This window comes from Ceratotherium simum, chromosome 9, assembly GCF_057802395.1.
Source record: "Ceratotherium simum simum isolate JZ-2026a chromosome 9, ASM5780239v1, whole genome shotgun sequence".
NCBI lineage: Eukaryota > Metazoa > Chordata > Mammalia > Perissodactyla > Rhinocerotidae > Ceratotherium > Ceratotherium simum.
In genome coordinates this window covers 16,279,360-16,303,662 of record NC_141908.1, presented here as the reverse complement: position 1 = coordinate 16,303,662, position 24,303 = coordinate 16,279,360, and the positions used below count along the sequence as shown (strand labels likewise).

Below are 24,303 nucleotides of genomic sequence, written 5' to 3'. Positions count from 1 at the left end.
ATAAGTTAAAGTTAACAAAAGTAGCTCTTAAGAAATAAATCACATATAAAATTAACATTTTCATAAAGTGCCTTGTTAAAAGTTCCAATTTGGAAGTTTTTCTTTTCCAACTTTAAAATATCATGAAGGAAATGTTGTCTTCATCTGAGTGCTTCTCTACCCCAAACCCCCAACTCAAAAATAAAATCACATTCATGGTCCCAAAAATTCACTGTTCTCATTGGCGATTTTGCCATTTCACAGCAGCCATTTCAGCAAATATGCCTAACCAGAGAGTACTAATTACTTTCCTTATGTAATTTTTCCTTAAATACATGCCAATGATTTCATTATTTGCATTCTAATAGTTAATGTATACTTCATATAGGAAATTTTATAGGAAAGCCTTTTTTTTAAATGCAATGACATTAAAATGATGCTTAGTTGTTAAGATATATAAACCACAATTTTTTTAGATAACCAAAAAATCAGAATGAAAATAAGGTAATGTAATAAGAGTTAAAGTTAAAATAAAGATTTCAATAAAGATTTCTTCACGCCTGATGGCAAAACAAAAAAGCTTCATGTTAATATAACAGTAAATTCCCGAGTCATTATTTGCTTCTAATTTATAATGAACTCCTCTCTGTCCTCAGCTTATTAAAGGCTCTTAAGATTTAAAGGGAAATTTCCTGTGTACATACAGTGCACAAACTGTGCAACATGCTATTATTAATTTTTGTACAGATGGATTAGGCTGATACTACAAAAAAAGGAAATGTGGGGGTCTAAAAATTACAATTCTATGTAAAAAGTGTACCTCAATTTATCTAGATGGAATTTTTGGTAAATAACAAACACAGTAAAATAGAACCCTAACTTCAAATTCTGTAAACTGAAAATCTTAAATATGCCATTTCACCATTAAAAGAAATCAGCACACAATGTTAGCTAAGTTAAATCTGCAGATGTCACAGATAATATTCATCTTTTATTTCTCTTATTTCTGTGAATTCTTCCTAAAATATTACTTAGTAATAAAGAATATTTCAAAACGAAAGTAGGGAGAAATGTAGCAAGATTATAACAATTAGAATTGCTTTAAAGAAAAATAATATTTCATTTATTTGCTAATATGATTCTGGAAAAAATATTTTCTGATTAATTCCTACTTTATCCTTCTTTAAAGATATTTTGTTTCCTCAACAACACACTGAGGATTAGTGCTACAGACCTTACCATAGCGCCTTATGAAAAACCTTGGCTTCCAGAGAAATCATACCTTGCAACCCCAAATTGGCTCTGCATGACTGATCGTAAAATAGGCATTAGCATTCTTCCTGAAACAAGGCTGTATACCTTTGGGAACATTCACATTTAACCTTGTGAGCTCACTTCTCTTGAAACAATAAACTTTAACCGTCAGCTGCCAGGGGGAAGATCAGTTCAATGTAAGGAATTAATTAAGTCAGGCTGACAGAAGCCAATAAATCAATTTTTTTAAAAATCAAAATTTATTTAAAGGAATAAGTATAGGTGCATTACATATACCTAATGGTTTTTCTATGCCCCAAAAGGCATTCACCTAAGCACTTTTAAGGCTGCCTCATTTTTCAGTTTTGTTTTAGTAGAGATTCTGATGTTCATCTAACAGAAAGTCTTTCCTACAAAACAGCAGACTTCCTTCAATCAAGGTCATAATTTGAAACATTATACAATAATGAGATTTAAATTATGTATGGGAAGAAAAGTAGAAGACTGAAACAAGGTATCAGAAATTCTAATTTGCCTTTAGATTCAGAAAAATATAATCCCGGGCCAGCACTGTTCTAACAGAGAGGAAGGTCATTAGCAGTTACTTGAATGTAATCTCTTCCCAACATTTCCAAAGGCCTACAACGTGGTTGCTGTGATCCTAGGGCCTTGATACCTAGATTTCTGGGTAACAACAAAATGGGAAGTAATCCACCACAACTTCATTTCTTGAGAAGATGAACTCTTAACTACAAAGGTGTAGAAAGGAAGTCCTCAACTGCTCCCACACCATGGCTACAGTGTTCAAATACAAAAACCATTTAGATAAATAAAACCTGAGAGAAAAGACAACAGGTGGGCGAGCAAAGCCACAGTAATTCATACTTCAGTTAACCAATTTAATGGTGCTCCTTCTGAAGAGGTTGTTCTTTGGGGGAAAAAAAGCAGCCTAGAGGAAGAAGACCTCCTCAAGAGGTAACTAAGGCTTCCTACTTTCAGAATCCTAAGTGACAACACATGATCCTGTAGGACATGTAAACACAGAGCACATGAACAACCGAAACATTCGAAGTTCAACCTCCTTCCCTACCACAGGGGATAATTTAAAATTATGGAATTTCATCTCCACTGTTTTAACTATTTTATCCAGTAAATTTCTGAAAGTATTGGTGAACTGTCAAAGACCAAAAACAAACAGTAGTGGGATCTAGATAATGAACTTCAACCAAAATTAGTCTTTGAGTATTGAAATGTTACTTCATTAAGTTCTTTTGAAGACAATAATCTTGAGAAGTCCACTCTCTTCACATGCCTTTACCCCGTGTCAAGCCAACAAAATCAGTATTATGTTTAGCTTAACAAGAATTACTGGTGGCACCAAATTGGGGACCAGCTGTCTGTTTTTTAAATTTAATATCATAAACAAATAATCTTTTAAATTAATGTAATATAAAAGTTCTCAGGACAGGCAGAAAGATGGCTAAACTTTCATTTTAGACTCATGGTAACACCAAAGCAATTTAAAAAATGTAAATAAGACAAACTGAAGCCAACACTGCAAAGGGAATTTTAAAAAATCAGACTTGTTAAGAAATTTTGAAGAGAAATGAACTATTCTCACAACACTTGAAAAAGAAATGGGTTCTGGATGAATCAAAAGCCTGGAAGAATCCTGAGACATGTCCACCCACGGATATCTACAGTGAGCAGGGTCCAGGAGCAATTGCACAATAACTACACATAAGACCTAAGTTTAAGATTTGCAATTAGGGGTATTTTATACTTAATATAAGCTTGGTAGAGAAAAAATTCAAATGTAACTTTTAAAGTAGAATTTCTTCTTGCCTTCCTTCTTTGGCATTTTAACCATTAAAAATTTATTTAGGAAAACTATAATTATTTACAGAAGCGGCATCCAGTTCTAGAGTAATTTGGCACATTTACATGTGAAAAAAATCAGAAACCAACTGATAGATCTGTAATACACAAATACATATATATAAGCATTTTATTTTAATAATACTCTTTATCATTTCAATTTAAATCATCCCATTATGAAAACGTCTTAATTGAAGAGAGAATATTTCTTCAAAACTCTAATCAGAGCTTTATCAATTAAATGTACAGCATTACAGCCTTTAGAAATACATAATTCTTCATTTTACAATAATACTTCCCCTTTAAAAATCTGTCATGGTTTGTCACAGATTTAAAATATAAGGCACCTAATGCTATGAAAGGGTAATACAGTATATGTAGTGTAAGTGAACCAGATCTTTTCTCAAATATTCTTTTGTAAAGTCCCACCAAATTTGTGTGAACATACTTGTTGCATAAATTAAACATTTTTTGTTGTTAATTTGCAATGTTCTACAAAACTCAAAATTATAATCTGTACCTATTATAGGCAGCTTATTGTAGCATTTTACCTGTAAGAAATACTGATCTATATACTTAAATGATTTCTAGAAAACATTTTCATAATATAGTCCAGCATTCAACAAATAATATGTGAAAATAAAGTCTCCGGAACATTAAGATTTTATTCCTTGATTAGTTCAAATTATTTCATCAGCTGAATTCCTTGAGATGTGTAAGGCAGGTCGGTCCTTCAGATGGACTGTGGACTGGAAATTCCTATAACTGTAATGATACGTACACAGCTACAGAGGAAAGTACTTCATTATGAAAATGAAGAAAACAGATATGAGGAAAATATATTTTAGAGTTCCAAAGAACTGAAACTGTTATTTTTCAGACTAGGCACTGAAACATTTTTCTACAAAAACTTGCCAGAGATTGTCTCTTCGCTGTATAATGTTCCATTATCAAGCTAAAAATAAAAACAAACACATACAAAATCATCATTAGATTATAACTGTCATAGCTTTAATTTTCTATACTTTATATTTTAAAAAGAAAATTATCTTAACATTGAAACATGTATCAAACAAAGTATATGTACTTTCTAACTGGATACTTGAGGTGAGTACTAAGAATGCAGGAAAGTGAGGTCTGCAGCAACGTCAAAGGCTGACATCCACTACTACTACCTGAAGATCACGTGAAAACCATTTTATTCACGGTATATCCCACCATTCCCCTGCAGAGACAAAGACCCCTGCCCAGCCTGCCCTACTTTACTTCATTGTGGTCCATCTTCTTTAGTCTTCACTATCTCCCCTTTATCCAGCTCTCACTCCCAAAAATACTGAAACCTTGCCTGGGTGGGGGTAGGGTATGAGTGTGAGTATGGAAATGATGTACAGCATACCAGAGAGGGAAAATGCATAAATTGTAGCATTAAAAATCTTTAAAGAATAACTATGCGTATTTTTTCAAATTTAAAGATGGCAGATAAACACATATTTAGTTCTACTCTGTCCCCAAAACCTTAGTAAAAAGACAATAAAGGGATTTTTTTTTTAAAGGACTAAACCACATGGACAAAGAGCAGAGCAGAGACAAGAAAACAGCAGCTAACTCTTAGCTAGCACTGGGGAAATATGACAAGATATCTCGGTAGGGAGGGGTGAAGAAACAACTAAAAACAGGAAGATTGGTACAAAGTTTATAGAAAAAGCCGTCAGACACACAGATGCCCCCCCCTTTACTTTTCACAGCTAGTCAAGTGCCCCTTCTCCATCCCAGGAGAAGATCTGAGGTTTATTCTCTAAAAAGGGTGGTAACAGAGGGTCTCTGGACTGGGGAAATGCCAGGCACAACCCTACACGGCTCAGGTAAAAGTAACATCTACAGAGTTATAGCAGTGTAAACACTGGTTATGGCTCTATCTGGGATGAGGAGGAGGCAGGAATGACACAGGGCTGGAAGGCAGACAAGGGGGTGAAAGCAGAGGAGGCGGAACGTCAGAGTAGTCTGTCCTCACCTCCCGCAGTGGGGAAAGCAACTGAAGACGCCTAAAACTGAGAAATCAAGAAAGCAAAGATAAGTATGGTACCTAGAGAGACAGGAGGGAAAATATCAGAAGAATCGACTAAGAGTTTGAAGTGATTCCTGAGAAAGGGGAAAGGAAGAAAGCAGGAGAGGGAGTGCAGGGCAGAGGACAGCTGGCTGCTCTGTACAAGAAGTCCTATAGAACTCTAACCGAACTCCACCACGTGCACGTGTACCCCTCCTATCAGCGAAAACTAAAATAAAAAATGACCGATCAAAGAAAAACACAAAACCAAGACAATTAGCCTTAGGGCAGAGGTGAATTTACCATGAAGATAATGAAGCACAGGCTTCAAGGCCAATGCAGGTTCAAGGAGGTGACAGGAGTTGTTCAGTGCTCCAGTGAGGAGGGGAAGCCCGGCCGCCTCGGGAAACATTTCAATATAAACTGCCTAAAGTCACCTCTGAAGAAAGTGACCAGAATCTCCAGAATTTCAGTAATTTATTGCAATCTGTCATTCTAAGTAAATACATAATCATTTCTGTGCCTGCTGAAGACATATGTTGGGTGTATTTCAAGCATTCATTTAGTGAAACAAAATATCATATACTCTTTCTGTCATGTAAGAAATATAAAAGATAATCTTTCTTAAAATTTTTAAAAAATTTTAAAAAAATGGGGAAATGCTCTTGAAACAATGTTAACTGAAAAAGCACAGTCAGAGAATCAGGACATATACGCTGCCAGTTATGGAAAACACATACACATAGAGAAAAGACTGGATATACAGCAAAGTATTACATTTTTTTCTTACTTTTATACTCAGAGAAAAAATATTTTTTCTAAAGTATATCATTAAATAAAATAATGACCCTTAGCATTAATAAAAGTAAAAGTTAAAACTTGGGATCATTTGAGTCAGGCACTAATGTACATACTTTAAACTTACCAAGTATTTAATACCTCAACAACCTTCAAGGGAGGTTCTATTGTAACCTCATTTCACAAATAAGAAAACTGAGGCACAGAGAGGTTAAGAACTTTGCATAAGGTCACACAGCTAGTACATGGAGAAGCTGGAATTGGATCCCATGCAGTTTGACTCTAGAGTTTGACTCCCTTAGCCTCTAGGCTGTACTGCCTCTCAAACAACTAATTATGGAAAATCAATTGTGTAATTAAGCAATACAAGAATTAGAACCTTATTCAACATTAATGCCAGCTAACATACAAACCTGGGCTACAGACAACAGCTAACTAGCTCCATCCTCCTGAGAAACACCGTGCATAGGAATGAGACTCTCACACTGTTCACTGTCTTCCGGAACCCTTAAAAAAAAAAACAAAGGCTAAAGTCAAGGAAAGCTTTAGAGTTGAAAGGAATCCTTAAAAATGATCTAGTCTACTGGCTGAAGGTGTGAGGTCAGAACTAAGACTAGGGCAAGATTTCCCAACAACTTGTCCCAAGTTCTTTTTACAGGAGAATGTCAAAAGCTTTCTCTCTTAAGAATAAAGAAATTGAGGGGCCGACCCAGTGGCGCAGCAGTTAAGTGTGCGCGCTCTGCTTCAGTGGCCCGGGGTTCGCAGGTTCGGATCCCGGGCACTGACCAACGCACCACTTGCCAAACCATGCTGTGGCGGCGTCCCATATAAATTAGAGGAAGATGGGCACAGATGTTAGTTCAGGGCCAATCTTCCTCAGCAAAAAGAGGAGGATTGGCAACTGATGTTAGCTCAGGGCTAATCTTCCTCACACACAAAAAAAATAATAAAGAAATTGAAACAGAAAATTTAAGGCAATGTTATCATATTTTATCATGAATTTTGTTCAAACCAATAAAAGTTTTCCACATTTAAATTTGTTATAGCAAAACAGTAAGCACTTTGCTTTTACCTATGAATCAAAAACTTTATTTATTTTAATTAATTAATTAATTTATTTTTGTGAGGAAGACTGGCCCTGAGCTAACATCTGTGCCAATCTTCCTCTATTTTCTATGTGGGATGCCACCACAGCATGGCTTGATGATTGATGTGTAGGGCCGCACCCGGGATCCAAACCTGCGAACACTGGGCCACCAAAGCAGAGTGCACAAACGTAACCACTACACCAGCAGGCCTGCTCCTCAAAACATTTTTTTAAAACAAATAGTTGTGAAGAAACTACTTGATCACCCAAAAGATCTGAACAAATTAATTTTATCTGGCATAGTACCTGTATAGATTATAATGTTTCAATAATTCTTCAAAAAATAGCTAAAAGACAGGCCAGCATAATATGATTCCCTGTTTATTTAGAAAACGCTATTTTTTAAAAATTTATATTGGAACTAAGCCTACCTCTGAGTTCGATGTTTTCTGCATATAAAGGCAAAAATTCTTCTGATTCCCACCATCACAGGATCCCAATTATTATAATGGCATAGAAGAGTTGCAATAAAAAATGAAAAAAATACAGGGATAGCGCCTGCAAAAAATAACCAAGAAAACTGCACCTAAAAATAAAAGATAAAAAAAGAAACTCTACAATTATAATTAAGACAATTTTCCCCTTTAACATGGAATAAGTTAAAACATCAAGAATATAATACTAAGCATTGACAACATATTAAGTACATTATTATTAAATATAAGGATTTAAGACTCCAATGTACGATTCCACTTGCTTAATTTACCAACAAAAATGCTTCTCACTTGGAAAACAGCCTAAAGGAAAGGCAGGAAGGATGCTTTTCATTTATTAGGTAGGCACAGTACATCCGAGAGCAGAATTATGAAACTTCAAGCTTTTGTCTGACGCCTCACGTTGCCCATTTCTTCTTTTTTTTTTTTTTTTTTTTTAATAAATGTTGTGATATTAACAGTTGTTTCAATTCTTTTTTTTTTAAATTTTATTTATTTATTTTTTTCCCCAAAGCCCCAGTAGATAGTTGCATGTCATAGCTGCACATCCTTCTAGTTGCTGTATATGGGACACGGCCTCAGCATGGCTGGAGAAGCGGTGCCTCGGTGCGTGCCCGGGATCCGAACCCAGGCCGCCAGCAGCGGAGCGCGCGCACTTAACCGCTAAGCCACAGGGCCGGCCCGCCCATTTCTTCTTTATTGGTTTCTGCCTATTCTCAAGTTGATCCCTCCCCTTCAGTTTCAGAAGTCATCTTCAAAAACTCACATTTTTAAAAACTCTGTTATGCTATAGTTGTGATATGCTGTGGTATGTTACAGTTCTTTTAAGACAGTACTAAAAACAGATAAAACTCTTTAAGTGCAACTTTTGCAAACTTTTTATTAACAATTTGCAACAAATTCTAATCCTGATACTTAAAACTTGTTTGATTATCTAGTAACAAAAAAAAAAAATTCAAGAGAAAATCATGAGTAAGTAAAATAAAGACTAGACATAGGAATACTTGTACTAAGAAACGCGAGCCAGAGAAGACAAGCAGCAAGCCGAGCCTCAGCGGGGAAGAACCCTCCGATCACCAGGTCTGACCTTCCCATCCATCATTTATCAGGGTTGTCAAGAAAATTAAAAATAATGAGATGCCATAAAGTTACCAAAAAAAAATCATCCTTCCTTTCACTAGTTTACCTTTATCATCTAGATTCAACTAAGGATCAAAAACAATTGTCAAAGAAGAAGCCTGCACCGATTAATACTGAGACTCAGCTGCAACACACTAGTGTTTGCTCTCAAAATAAAGACGAAAACAGTAACTCCGATCTTTCAAGACAGGGAAGGAAAACTGTGCTTGCCTTCTTTAAGCGTTAAAAAACAACGAGGTTTAGAATCATAGGCAAGACTCCCTCTGGTGGGAAACACACACTAGTCCATTTTGGAGCACCGTTAGTCAGAGGTAAGGGGTTTTGTGAGAACAATATTTTTTATGACGGACTCACAACGCGTAACACAAGGATAATCACCAACAACTTTTAACATGCACAGCCTGCTTGTATGGTACACACACACTCTGGCTGAGTCAGCCTAAGAACACCTAGGAAACAGCAGTCAGTAAGAGAAACTAAAAAGCCTTTACATTGTTACCAAATTATTGGTATAACACATTCTTGGAAAATTTGTCAGAATACTGAATATTCTAGAAACATCAGGATGCACTTAAATGACCCAAGACCAGAAAAATTATGAAAAAGTTATGACTAATGAGAGTTAAAAATGTAGATATAGTTGATAGAATGATTTCATGAATATTCAACTAAAACTCTATTTCATAACTGAATAAAAGCAAGCCTTATAAACGTAGGTAAAACCCTAGATGACTTTTAAAGGCAAAGTTCACTTTATTTATTTATGTGTTACCACATCATAAAAAAATTCCAACTGGATTTCTAACAAGCTATGAAGACAATTTTTAAAAATGAAGACATTTATTAACAAAGAAAATTGCCTATATAAACAAAAAAAAGTCTAATTCCTGGATATATCTGAATATAAATCTGAATATGATTAGGGATGCTTCCTATTATATAAAATATCAATTATAAATAGGTTAAAATAACCAATTTGCTTGAAGAACAATAAATAATGTTAATGAAGCCTAAAATTTCAGAAACTATACATAACCATGGTCGGCTATTAGAATCAAAAAACCCCATGCAAGTTGATTTCTCCTGTCAACTTTTGTTTCTATTACAGTTCTGGGGCACACTCTGCTACTTTTTCCAGAAGATACTCTTCCTACCCTCAATTCCCACCAAGGCCCAATCTGCTCATTTAACTGGTTGTCTAATTCTAGATATGAAGACAATATAGAAAAGACTGTTTGGCTATGTTTTTCCAATCAATTACATATACATACATTTTCCCTTTTCTTGTGTTTTGCCTTCATCTTAAAATATTTGATTAAACAAATTACACAATCATTTAATAAAATTAGGTCCCCTGTGACAGTTCTTTTAAAAAATCCCTATAATTGGGGCCAGCCCGTGGTGTAGTGGTTATGTTCGTGCATTCCCCTTCAGTGGCCCGGGTTTGTGTGTTGGAATTCTGGGCACCAACCTACACACTGCTCATCAAGCCAGGCTGTGGTGGCGTCCCATATACAAAGTGGAGGAAGATTGGCACAGATGTTAGCTCAGGGTGAATCTTCCTCACCAAAAAAAGAAAAGAAAAAAAAAAATCCCTAAAATTAACTTTCAATTTTTATTTTTCAAATCTACAAAAGCTGACATTTTCATAATATCAATAAAGTTCATTTACACAGCAGTCTACCAAAATCCTCTAATAAACAGCACTTCCCCAGTTTCACTAGAACAATTTCGGTTAATATTCAAGATTATGACCCTGAAATGTGGAAGGACCTGGATATTATTTAAATCTATAAAAGAATCTAATATTTGTAACTTTAGTTTTATGTATATTTTATAATATCCACATTCTTTGAAAATGCATGGTATGTAAGATAATTAATTCTCAATTAAGGAGAAGATCCCCATTTTTAACCATGATAAATAAGTAAGAATTTACTGAACCATAAAACAAAGTTAAATATGAGCACAGAACTGTTTTTTAAATAAAGAAGATACATATCACTGAGAGTATTTTGCCTTTATCCTGAAAACTGTAGAAAGATATAAAGAAAAATAGCTGTAAAAATCTGATTATAGCCAAAGCAATCCTGCGAAAAAAGAACAAAGCTGGAGGTATCACAATCCCTGACTTCAAAATATATGACAAAGTTGGGGCCAGCCCGGTGGCATAGCGGTTGAGTTTGCGCGCTCCACTTCAGCAACCCGGGGTTTGCAGGTTCAGATCCCAGGCACGGACAGACGCACTGCTTGTCAAGCCATGCTGTGGCAGTGTCCCATATAAAGTAGAGGAAGATGGGCATGCATGTTAGCCCTGGGCCAATCTTCCTCAGCAAAAAGAGGAAGACTGGCAACGGATGTTAGCTCAGGGCTAATCTTCCCATCTCTCTCTCTCTCTCTCTCTCTCTTTCACACACACACACACACACACGTACACTACAAAGCTATAGGAATCAAAACAGCATGGTACTGGTACAAAAACAGACACACAAATCAATGGAACAGAAATGAAAGCCCAGAAATAAAACCTTACATCTATGGACAGCTAATTTTAAACATAAGAGCCAGGAACATACAACAGAGAAAGGAAAGTCTTTTCGATGAATAGTGTTAGGAAAACTGGTCAGCCACATGCTAAAGAATGAAAGTAGACCATTGTCTTACACCATACACAAAAATTAACTCAAAATGGATTAAAGACTTGAATGTAACACCTGAAACCATAAAACTCCTAGAAGAAAATATAGCCAGTACATTCTTTGACATGGGTCTTAACAGTACCTTTTCGAATACAATGTCTACTCAGGCAAGGGAAACAAAAGAAAAAATAAACAAATGGGACTACAGCAGACTAGAGAGCTTCTGCAAGGCAAAGGAAACCATGAACAAAATGAAAAAATAACTCACCAACTGGGAGAAAATATTTGCAAATCATCTATTCAACAAGTGATTAATTTAAAAATATATATAAGGAACTCATACAACTCAACAACAAAAAACCAAACAACACGATCAAAAAATGGGCAGAGGATATGAACAGACATTTTTCCAAAGAAGATATACAAATGGCCAACACGCACATGAAAAGATGTTCAACATCACTAATTATCAGGGAAATGCAAATCAAAACCACAATGAGATATCACCTTACACCAGTCAGAATGGCTATAACTAACAAGACAAGAAATAACAAATGTCAGAGAGGATATGGAGAAAACGGAACCCTCATACACTGCTGGTGGGAATGCAAACTGGGGCAGCCACTATGGAAAACAGTATGGAGATACCTCAAAAAATTAAAAACAGAAATACTACATGATCCAGCTATCTTTGAATAAATACCGAATATTTATTCAAAGAACATGAAATCAATTCAAAGAGATTTATGCATCCCTATGTTCACTGCCGCATTATTCACAATAGCTAAGATATGGAAGCAACCCAAGTGCCCATCAACAGATGAATGGATGAACAAGATATGGTACACATATACAATGGAATACTGCTCAGCCATAAAAAAGACAAAATCGTGCCATTTGTGACAACACGGATGGAGCTTGAGGGTATTATTCTGGCTAAGTGAAATAAGCCAGACAGAGAAAGACAAACACCATACGATTTCACTCATATGTGGAAGATAAACACAAGGATAAGGAAAACATATTAGTGGTTACCAGAAGGGAAGAGGGTGGGGGGAGGGGGAAAGGGATAAAAGGGGCACATATGTATGGTGACGGATAAAAACAAGACTATTGGTGGTGAACACAATGCAGTCTCTATAGAAACTGATACATAATACCATACAGCTGAAATTTACACAACGTTATAAGCCAATATGACCTCAATAAAATAATAAAAAAAGAATCTGATTATAACCTCTACACATTATAAGCCCCTGGGCTTTCAAGTATTTCCTTTTCCAATTATATTAAAAAACGCACACACATACCATTTTGTTACTTAATACTTGGAGTTAAAAGCTTACAAATATTGAACTGAGTGATAAATGGCTACACTACATGTTTTAGCTTTAGCCAATGGCACACCTCTTTTCTCCCTGTTACCCTAGGAGCACTAAGGAAACTCCTCCCTTTAGGCTGCTGGGAGGGACACCCCAATTCTCTTTTCTGCAATGTTATCACCGCCAATATTTATCACAAGAATCCTGGAATCCAGACCAGGACTTCAAAGAAGGACGCAAAGAGCACCTACCCTGCTGAGTCCAGATAGAAATGAGCATTCGTCGAGAAACAACATTATTCATGCATTGCTCATATCTATAGTAGTCTTAGCATAGTGTTAAGGAATCTTTGGAGTTTACCTTAGAAATCAAAACATTACTTTTTTTTTTTTTTGAGGAAGATTAGCCCTGAGCTAACATCTGCTGCCAATACTCCACTTTTTTGCTGAGGAAGATTGGCCCCGGGCTAACATCCGTGCCCATCTTTCTCTACTTTATATGGGACGCTGCCACAGCATGGCTTGATAAGCGGTGCGGGAGTCTGCGCCGGGGGATCCGAACTCACGAACCCCAGGCAGCCGAAGCAGAGCGCGAATACTTAATTGCTAAGCCACCAGGCTGGCCCCAAAACACTACTTCTTATATGATAAAATACATCCCCTACTCTATACCACTGACTTATCAAAGAACAAGTGGAACATAATCAGCTCCAAAACTGTAGAACTACATATAAAGATACTGCCCTTAGCTTAGAAAGTGAGAAAATAAAAATCGAAAAGCTAAAAATGCAAGAGATTACCCATTTATTTGGTCCTTTTTATAACTTTATGTGGTAAAGCACCTTGGGAGCGAAGGCATCAAGTATTATTCATGGTTGTATCCCTTATAATTTAGTCACATCTCAACTTTCATTAGCTCTGTTTTAATAATATACCTAAAATATCCAATAAATAGTTAGTCTTACCTTTTTCATACACATGTCAGCTATTATAGACAGAGGTATTGTAAGGCTTAGTGCAAGTGTGCCTATCAACGATGAGGTAAGAAAGCAGCCCCTAAAAAGGAAAAAAAGAAAATATACATTTCCATATTTAAAAAGTATAAGAACCAAAGAAAAACACCAATCAAAGACTATCTATCCTAAAATATACATGTGAGAGATCAGGAGCAAAAATAAAAGCTTAGGATGGACTGAGGCATAACAAATAATAAAGTTACTAAGATGATTCTTAAAGTTTATCTTCTAATATTAAAAATCCAAATATATAAGTATAAAAATTTCCAAGTATTTTATGCTATTTTCAAGATCTGCTTCTAGATATTATTCAGCTTTGGATGTATAGCTTATACTTCATTAACATTTTTTACAAAACTGTCAAAAGAGTTCTTATAGTTTTGTGATAAAGACACTTCGCTAACAAAGGAAATAGCTTTATTAAAACTGCAGGACAATACCTCACAACACAGACTTTAAGAAAGTGATAAGCCAACATTTTGCTCTGTCACCAAAGCAAAAATGTCTCACTCTCACAAAAACTAAAATAGTCTTTAGATGTGTGTTGCTCTTTTGGTTTGGCTTAGCATCGAAAAAACTGAACGTTTTTAAAGGATATTTCCTTTTTGTTTTCCATTTTCCTACCAACTGTCCTAACCCAAAGCTAAGCTCTTCATTTTATTTTCACCTTGAGCTATCAATATTGGTATCAAATTTGGAAATATCAATCTGCATATAATTTTTAGTTGAAGGAAAAAATGAAGGAAAGCATTATACCAAATGGATAAGCCATTTAGAAAGACTGATAATTTACGTGTATAAGAAGAAAATGAATTATAGGCAAGATAAAACCATAATGTATATAATTAAGACTACAGACCCATAAAAATTATAGGCAAGTAAATTCTAGCTCAGTATATATTAGAATTAATAATGCTGTCCTGCAATAAAAGAGGCTATCTCTTGATAAAGGGTCACTCAAAGTATTCAACAGAGGCTGGACACTTCTTATTGATGAGGTAAAGAGAACTCAAGTACTAGCAGTTCCCACTACTCATGAGCTGCTCTGTGAAAAGAAGGTTCAGGGGTCAAATATGTTTTCTCTTTTCAATGCAGCATATGTTCTTAGAGATTTATAATGCAAAGTACAATCATACAGAGTTTGAGACAAAGTATTAAAAAAAAATCTGTTTGATTTATACCAGCCTTTCCCAATTTAGCTAATGGTTGAATCCTTCTGTCATCTATTACCATTTGAGGACACACTTTGGGAAATGCTGAGACAGAGGACTAGATCCTATCACCTAACATCTATGCTAGATGGTACAGTATATGGACTCATGGTACAGTATATAGTACAGTATATGGACTAGTGGTACAGTATATGGTACAGTACATGGACTAGTGGTACAGTATATGGACTTATCAGTACACTTGAAGTTTTTTTAAATAAACAATGAGTGACAAGTACACATCTTTAATTCACAAAAAAAATTCACAACTGCACTTTTAAATCTGGAGTTTACTACTCAGCACTGTATATATGCTGAAGTTTTTTGTTCTATTTATAGTTAAATACACAATAACCTTGCCTCCCCCAAAAGAAGGGAATCATCATACATGCAAAGATTATGTCTTCTGATTTAAATTTTTATTTTTTATGATTTAAAAAGATACAAAATATATAGAGACATGCTTCTTATAGCTGTTTTGAGTTACCGACACCACCTAGAATTTAAGGGATATAATGTTTGTTTCATTACTGATTAACTTACTGCTACTGAGTTGTTACCATAAGTACTCTTAAATGCTTGAGTGTAGAAGTATAGCTGAAAAATAAACTTTCTTGAGGTCCTGAAAAATCCACCCTAGGTAAGGACAAACATAGCTTTGATCATAATATATGACTTTGAGTGTCCAATTTAACTATTTAACAATAAACACTCATATACACGGTAATATAAAATTGTGTTCCCTCTGTGGAAAATGATTTTCCAATTCTCTATCAAAATCAAAGTCCACATGTTTGACTCAGTCTTTTCTAATTACTGGCATTTATCCTATACAATGCACATATATATATATATATATATATGCAAAGACATATATGAGGATGTTCAATGCCGTATTATTTACAAAGCAAAAGACTGGGAACTTAAAATGTCTCTCAATAAGGAACTGGTAAAACACATTACGTTCTATCTATTATGTTAGTAATGGATTGGAACACAATAGATTAGAATACTACACAGGCTTTGAAAAAATGAATTGAATCTAAGTGCTGATATGTAAAGATTTACAAGACAACAATTTGTGGGGAAAAAAAGCAAAGTACAGAACAATATCCATAGTATTCTCCCATTTGTGTGTTAAATATAAAACAATTTGGGGGGGGAAATTAAGAGACTGATACACACTTCTGTATGTATAGAAAATTTTGTAGAACGCTTAGAAGTTAAAAGTGGTTCCCTTTGGGGAAAACGAATGGAAAATTGGGGTAGAAGGGAGATTTCCTTTTCATTGTAGTCTTTTGCACACTTTTGTATGTATTACTCTTTGAATTTTACAAAAGTCAAACAAAAAGAGAACGAAATATTCCAAAACGTTATTTATTTAAATGTGAAATTTTCCTTGGGAGCAAACTCAAAAATAGAGAGATTATATGTCACAACTCATATTTGATCATCTCCAAAGCCTACATTGAATTCTGCTGCACATAATGAAACTCTATTACATACGTTTATTCAAAATAAAGCTCTCAGGATGTGGAGAAAAGGGAACCCTTATTCATCGCTGGTGGAAATGCAAACTGGTGCAGCCTCTATGGAAAATAGTATGGAGATACCTCAAAAAATTAAAAATAGAACTACCTTATGATCCAGCTATCCCACTTCTGGGTATTTATCCAAAGAACTTGAAATCAACAATCCAAAGAGGCTTATGCACCCCTATGTTCATTGCAGCATTACTCACTACAGCCAAGACGTGGAAGCAACCCAAGTGCCCATCAACAGATGACCGGATAAAGAAGATGTGGTGTATATATGCAATGGAATACTACTCAGCCATAAAAAAAGACAAAATCATCCCATTTGCAACAACATGGATGGACATGGAGGGTATTATGTTAAGTGAAATAAGCCAGACAGAGAAAGACAAACACTGTATGACCTCTCCCATATGTGGAAGATAAACTAACACACGGACAGAGAGAACAGTTTAGTGGTTACCAGGGGGAAGGGAGTTGGGGTGGGCACAAGGGGTGAAGGGGCACATTTATATGGTGACTGACAAATAATAATGTTCAACTGGAATCTCACAATGTTATAAACTATTATGACATCAATAAAAAAAAGTAAAATAAATAAATAAAGCTCTCAATAAAGAATGAGCATTTTAATATTTGTAGGTGGCACAATCCATGTTTACTATGAGTCTCAATGTAATAAGAACCATACTAAACCCTTCTCTGGTCTACATTCCAGAGAATAATTTAGTTATTTCTTTCAAATATGTAAAAACTCCTTGCTTTGAAATTTTCTAATTTAAACTAAACTTAGAAAGCTAGAGAATATGAACTTGTATTAAAATACAATGAATATATAATTATTTAAAGCATATGGTTCATTGGGGTGAATCATATGAAACTGCAGTGAAAAATGGTTGAAGATCAACAATTCCTTACGGTTCAACTAAGTTCAATCAAAACACTACCAGTAAGTAGTTCTACCTGACCAGAACAAGAGCAGAGACAGGCAAGAGAAAGGACAGAACAATAGAGGTGATAGGACAAGAGAACAAGAGGACATATGATATATATTAATATATAAAATAAAATATGTAACTCTTTTTGGTTAAAAAAATTTAGCACCAAAAAGGCACATAATGAAACATAGAAAAATGAATAGGTAAACCGATTCTGATACCAAAGAGTTTTAGATCAACAGTAAGTACATAAATTACTACAATATAAAGTATCTTTAAGTACTACATGAAGGGAAGTGAGTGCAGGGGATATGAAGAAAATAGAGTATTTCCTTAATTGGGGAGGGGCAGAAGTGTAGGCAGAGCATCAAGGAAGACTTCATGGAAAAGGCCATTTTGTTGCAATCTTTTGCAAGGGAAAACTAGTCAGTCTTAATTGGCATATAATAAAATTCATTTAGGATTTAAGTACAATTTGTTCTTTCTTTTTAAGTTCCTATTAGAAGGAAACTGGACTAAGTATCAAGCTCTATATTTGAAAGGTTTCTTAAACTCTACACATGACATTGTCTTCAAATTATTTCAGGATTATTATCACATATCATTATATTTGATTTTATAAGATATCAAAGTATCTAACATCTCAAATTAAATCAGAGTTTAGGGTTTACATATCTGGCTCACCCACATGAAAAATCCTGAGAATAAACAAAATAAAAAAGCCTATGAATAACCAGACATTCCAAAGTCCCTTAAATAAGCAAAGTCCCCTAGATTCTCACTTAGAACTCATGTCATTCATACTTGGTATATACAAATCTTGTAAGTTTGGATGTCCGTTAGATAATGACACCTTTCATTTGGTTAACACTCTACTTTCTAAAACACTTTTATACATTTAGGTCATTCATATTCATTCAACAAATATTTACTGAGCTCCTTCTGTGTGCAAGGCACTACACTATGCAATGGGTACACAGAAGTTAAACAATAAAAACAAAGTTCCTGCTCTAACAGAGTTACTGTATTAAATTGTAAATGTGGTGTGGGGTGGGAAGGTGCAGAGGAGGGGCCATCAGAAGACAGAAGAAATATAAATGCTTATCTTATCCAAAAGTCAATAAACTGATAACTAATAAATCATAGGGTAATAAACAGTACATACCACAACCACAGGAACTCTGACAGAACTGTTCCAATAAGGCCGTTAACGATAATGCACATTAATACTACTTTATTGGGAAACTCAAAGTCCTCAAATCCAGTATAATGAAGTAAAAAGAAACCTGGCCATAAGAGCAGTAGATTAAACAGACCTACAAAACCTAAATATGTATAAAAAAGACAAAAGTTAGTAATTGTGATTTATTTAAATTTTCCAAACTTATAACTCTATAATGAAAAAACATTAGATTTTGCACAAAGGGCTCCAACAGGTTTCCTCGACTGGAACTTCTGTTTCTTTGTTAAGTCAGTCCTGTGGATAGCTCAACACCAGAAAAACTCTATCAAGCAACTGGTGATCACTGAGTCTTCAAGGTTCAACTATCCACGCTGCAGGGAGCAACTACTGCCGAATAAACCACTTAAAACAATTCCAAAAGAAGGGTTGTTAACCTTAGCTAATAATACAGTGTCCTAGAACTTAAAGAAATAACTAGGGTGTGTGTATATGAGTATTCAGCCTAAATTAATTATGAGGAACTGGATGGTTTGTTTCTGATTCAACTCATATACTTAAAGCACCTGTGCTATGCTAGGAATGTCAAAAGGTGCCAAGATAAAATTCTTGGTTCCTGCCTTTGCCGAGCTCATACACTAGTTGGTGAGACAACATACATACACAAATAGCGATTCAACGTATGAACTAAGCACAGACTACTTGAAAAGGAAGGCTATAACGTTTAGTGGTTAAAAGTGCATGCTCTGCAGTCTGACCGCCCTGGGTTCCAATCCCAGCTCTACCATTCACTAGTAGTATAAGGTGCAGATGCAGAAGCAAGAACCTCTTTTAGGCCTCAGTTTTCCAATCTATAAGTGTAAAATAATATTTAATTAGGCTACTGGGAAGATTAGACGAAATACATAAACTATAGCTCAGTACATGGCACACAGTAAACAGTTAATAAAGGCTAGCTATTATCATAGGAATGTAAGTTTATATATGGCTATATACCTGGAAATGTGAAGATTATAAACAAAAAAATACTACAAGTTTGTGGTAATTTTTATTGCACTTTCTATATAGTTAAACATCACAGATCCATTATGAGATCCATGAGGTAACTATAGAGCTTTCTTAAAAGAAAGTTAAATTACAGCAGATTTATATTTTACATTTGCTGCTAAATAATAAACTAGTATTCACGATGCCTAGTTAAATCTTCTTAACAGGGCTGGAGCACCCACTCTCTATCTGCTGCTAAAGATTCACAACCATTGCCTTCTCTGAAGACCGTCCTGGAGAGCAAACAAGTCTGCCTTTCCCAGGAAGTTCCCACTCCTCCCCGCCCCCCAACAACTGACTGATGGGAGACTCACAAGGTTGGCCCTCATGGCTCAAGGCCAGGACAACTCTGAGGAGGGCCTAGACATATTACCCACTCTTGCTCCCCCTCTGCCCCTTGCCCCCACCCCTGCCAGGAATTGGGCCAAACCTCTACTGAGACCACGTGGTTCTTTCCCCTTCTGTATCCTGCTTCTCTCACTTCCTCGCCGGTCTTTCCTGCAGAGCACTTCCTCAATAAGTCTCCCGCACCAAATCCCTGTCTCACACCCTGCTTCTAGGAAATCCAACTTAAGACATATAATGATTAAAACAAAAACAAACAAAATGACACACACACAGGAAGAACTCATGACCTAAAAGGCTTGCATCCCATTAAAAAGGTATTCTAATTAAACACCAAAATTTGGCATTATCAAGAATCAAATCTATTTTCTGGTCCCTGAACTATCATGTCTATAAAATCCCACATAAATTAACAACCTTTGGACCTAGAGACAAAGGTCCAAATCGCTTCACCTATTCTCCAGACCTTCCAGAATGTGGTCCACATCCATTCCTGTTCTTCCCTAAAGTGAACACTCCAGTGCAATCACACAGATCTATTCGCTGTTCCCTGCTGTGCTTTGCTCACATCCCCATGCCCAGAAAACCCTCCACATCCCAATCCAAACTTCTTCCTCTCCAATCCTGTCTATCCTTAACCCACGTCAAATCAACAGTGCTTTACCTATCACATGACATATGAAGAACAATCAAGCTACATGTCTATGTGTACTCTCACCAATAAGAGTAAATTAAGCAACTTTTCTTGAAAGTTGCCAATCTTAAAAAAGAACACTCAAAAAATATTAACATTTCATTCCATTCCAGATGGAATGTTCTATGACTCTAAAATAAGACATCATTAAAATTATCTTCATACTTAAGGTGTATTTATTGAATTCTATACCTAAAAGGGACTTGAGTGATCACCCAGTCTGGTGTCTTGTCAAAAGTTTTATTTTTATTAATCTTTAGGTGCAGATATTCCAACTATTTTTAGCAGAAAAATCTTTTCTACAAATTATAATGCAAAAAGCCTAACAAAGCAGAGATGTTCCAGCTGAAGCAGCAAAGGAGTCCAAGAACCAGACCCACGCATGCAACACCATCTCCTCCCTACCTTCCCAGGATCCTCTGTAAACCATTTTGGAAGCTACTCATCTAGTCCAATCACCTCATTTTTCAGATGAGTATGAGATAAATGAAGTTATAACAGCTAGATCCCAAGTCTCCTGAGTGGCCCTATAAGCTGTACTTTGAACTCTCATTACCAGGCTTCTTTATCTATTGATATCCAGATATCTTTTGGAAGATATCTTGTCAATGTGCTCTTCTTTTGCAATCCTACAGATATCACAGGTTCTTTACTGAGCTGCTTTTAGGCAAAAGAGTTTATAAATCATATTAGCTATTTTATTACCAAGATTAAGAACTGATGCCAGAAACTATAATTGGGTAATGTGAAAATCTATGTCATAAAAGAATCTGAGTCTTAAAGACAAACTGTAAATGAAAAGCTTTAAATGGCCCACAATTTTTACTGAAAATAAGTACATAGACTGGAATAGTATTATGCATATTATTTTGGGGCAGTTTCCCCAATCCTACGCTTCCAACAATTCAAAAATGGCAATATGTATAATACAACAGGTATACTCTCACATACTTATAATAGCAAAATCTGTCACTTCAATGAGGAAAATATCTGATCTTAAGACAGTAATACAAAAAAGGTGTTAGGAGGAATTTCTTTATCTCACATTGAGGGAATGGGCGTTCCCTCATATGTACACAGCTATGCGAGACAAGGTAAGAGAAATACATTGAGATTGGACTTCATAATCTTTAAAATTTAATGGTTTTAAAGAATCATATGGAGGGGTGAGAGGAAAAGGTTTCCGTATTCGCTCCAAAAAACAAAACCCTAAGTTAATCATTCAGAGTAAATAGCCTCACAAGTTAAACATATGCTTACCAAAGAACATTGGAATATCCAACTTATCTTCTCTGTCTACTTTTCTCTTAATCATAACAATATAGACAGCATAGAGCATGGCTCCAACAAGAGACCAAATGGAACCTGTAAAAACCAAGATAATGATTTAAAGCATTTGTTCATTAACTCATTCAACGCACATTTACTTAAAATCTAACAATGTGCTAGCTCCTATTTCAAGAAATGAGAATACAAATATGAAAAGATAAAGTATATCCCACCCCCATCCATGTCCTCCAGGAGTATAGGAAGGAGTTTAAAGTGTAAACAAAAAAATGCAAAACATTCACTCAATGATCTAACCAAACACTTATACGCAATATAATACTAAAACTCATATAATTAACACTTTGCTAATTTTGAAATGTATACTTCCTATTTTCCCCTAAACAATTTTGACACCTGACACAGCCCAACTTAACAATGCTTCTTTCCCTCTCTAAGCTGTTGCTTATATTGTTCTCCCCACTGCCATGTATCATTTTTAATATATATTCCATTACCATCTTCAAGGCCGTATGAAAGTCCTACCTCTGCTACAAAGCGTCCTCTTTCTACTGCACTGAATTTCCATCCTACTTGTCTTCTATTTTAGACAATTTAATACTTACTATAGTTAAATATGGTATTATTTTATTCTTTAGTGGCTTTATTTTGTAAATCTCATATACTGATTAAAATCAAGAACTCTTTGAAAACTGCAAACACATAATTTATACTTTTTAATGTTCCAAAATATTTAACACAATGCAGGGCTCATAGAACATGCATAATAAGTACCGATTCTCTTTAATATATTAACTCAGTCTCAAAAACATTTAAGTAAGCCTTTAAAAACAGCTAAATAATGTGCTGTCTGCTAAGTCACCACATTCAATACTTTAATCAATTATCCAAAAGTCTAATGATTTATTAAATCTATTTTTTAAATTATTTTAAAACCTTTTTTAAAAGCAAAGTGAAAGCCCGTCAACAAAATCTCTCACACACACAACAAATACATGCATTGTTTTACACAGACAAAGATGCTCTGGGTGAGAAAGAGGTGAGGTAGTTCAAGGCACAGCGCACTGGGCAGTAACCAGGAATAGTTCAGAAAGCATTGCTCTATTCAATCAACTTCAAATATCTAAAGAAAGTACCCAGAGGGATGCCATTAAGCTAAGTTCTGATTACCTTTGTTTTTGTTAAATCTAAAGACTGGATCAAAAACTAAGTGTTCACCATAACAGTAACTGTTTCAGGCAAGAATTACAAGTGAATGACAAGATTAGTGGGTGCAAGTGGAGTCATGCGTGTTTACGACCGGATACGTTCTGAGAAACGGGTCACTAGGCGATTTCGTCATTGTGCAAACATCGTTAAGTATGCTTACACAAATCTAGACGGTATAGCCTACCACACACTAGGCTATATGGTACTAATCTTATGGGACCACTGTCCTATATGTGGTCTGTCGTTGACCAAAACGTTGTTATGTGGCGCACGACTGTATGATAGAAACAGGATATCTGTACAGTCTCAAAGTATCTCCTGATAAGATGCTTATTACTTTCAAAGGGAAAAATTAGTAACTTTACACTGGAGCAACCTGGCAGATATCACCTTAAAATCAACACCATGTGCCTTCTGATATGATATACTGATCAGGACATAGTATCACTTCCATGGTATTCTTACCAAAAATGCACAAGATAAATTTAACCAAAAGGAAGTATCAGACAAACCCAAACTGAGGAACAATCTACAAAATAACTGGACAGTATCCTGTTGTAAAAGTGTTAAGGTTATAAAAGACAAAAAGAGACAGAGGCACAGCTCCAGATTAAAGGAAACTAAGGAGACATGACAACTAAATCCAACAACTGATCCTGGACCAGAAAAAGAACATTAGTGGAAAAAATGGTGAAATTTGAAAAGGATATACCGATTAATATTATTGTAATCAATGTTAATTCCTGATTTTTTAACTGTACTGTAGTTATATACGTAGTTAACAGAGAATCTGGGTGAGGGCTATATGAGAATTCTGTGAACTATTTCTGCATTTTTTTTACATTATTTCCAAAGGAAAAGTTAAAAAAAAAAAAAAAAAGGCCCTGCTAGTGCCCACCTTCTGAGTGTGCACACGCGCGCACACACACACGCACACAGACATCATGATATGCACAAAACTTTCTTGTATACTCTAACAGAAAGAATACAGTGTCAGGTTCTCACTTACCTATTGTATCTCTTCCAGAAGATTTTTCAGACCCTGACAGGTTTACCAGCACAACACCTCCAATGCTGTGAGAATAAGTCATTACTGATAAGCAAAATAATAAATTCCCTAAAAGGGCTAATGATAAAGATAAAAATTATTTACAAATGATCAAGATTAATCTCAAATTTGGGTAAGACTGGCAAAAAATTTTGGGAT

The 24,303-nt window shown here is 35.4% G+C and overlaps 1 protein-coding gene across 3 annotated transcripts in view; it reads right to left on the bottom strand.

Annotated features, from left to right (window-relative positions):
* Positions 1 to 3,210: 3,210 nt before the first annotated feature.
* Positions 3,211 to 24,303, bottom strand: part of SLC35F5 (solute carrier family 35 member F5) — a 40,500-nt gene continuing 19,407 nt past the window's right edge. For all 3 annotated transcript variants that reach the window (XM_087435071.1, XM_087435069.1, XM_087435070.1), the window contains 7 exons: positions 24,106 to 24,170; positions 21,861 to 21,965; positions 18,500 to 18,659; positions 13,600 to 13,690; positions 7,472 to 7,626; positions 6,367 to 6,460; positions 3,211 to 4,066 (listed from right to left, as the gene is read on the bottom strand). In XM_087435071.1, the coding sequence (XP_087291197.1) occupies positions 6,385 to 6,460; positions 7,472 to 7,626; positions 13,600 to 13,690; positions 18,500 to 18,659; positions 21,861 to 21,965; positions 24,106 to 24,170 (652 nt within the window). In that variant the 3' untranslated portion in view covers positions 3,211 to 4,066; positions 6,367 to 6,384. The remainder of the gene's footprint in view (positions 4,067 to 6,366; positions 6,461 to 7,471; positions 7,627 to 13,599; positions 13,691 to 18,499; positions 18,660 to 21,860; positions 21,966 to 24,105; positions 24,171 to 24,303) is intronic.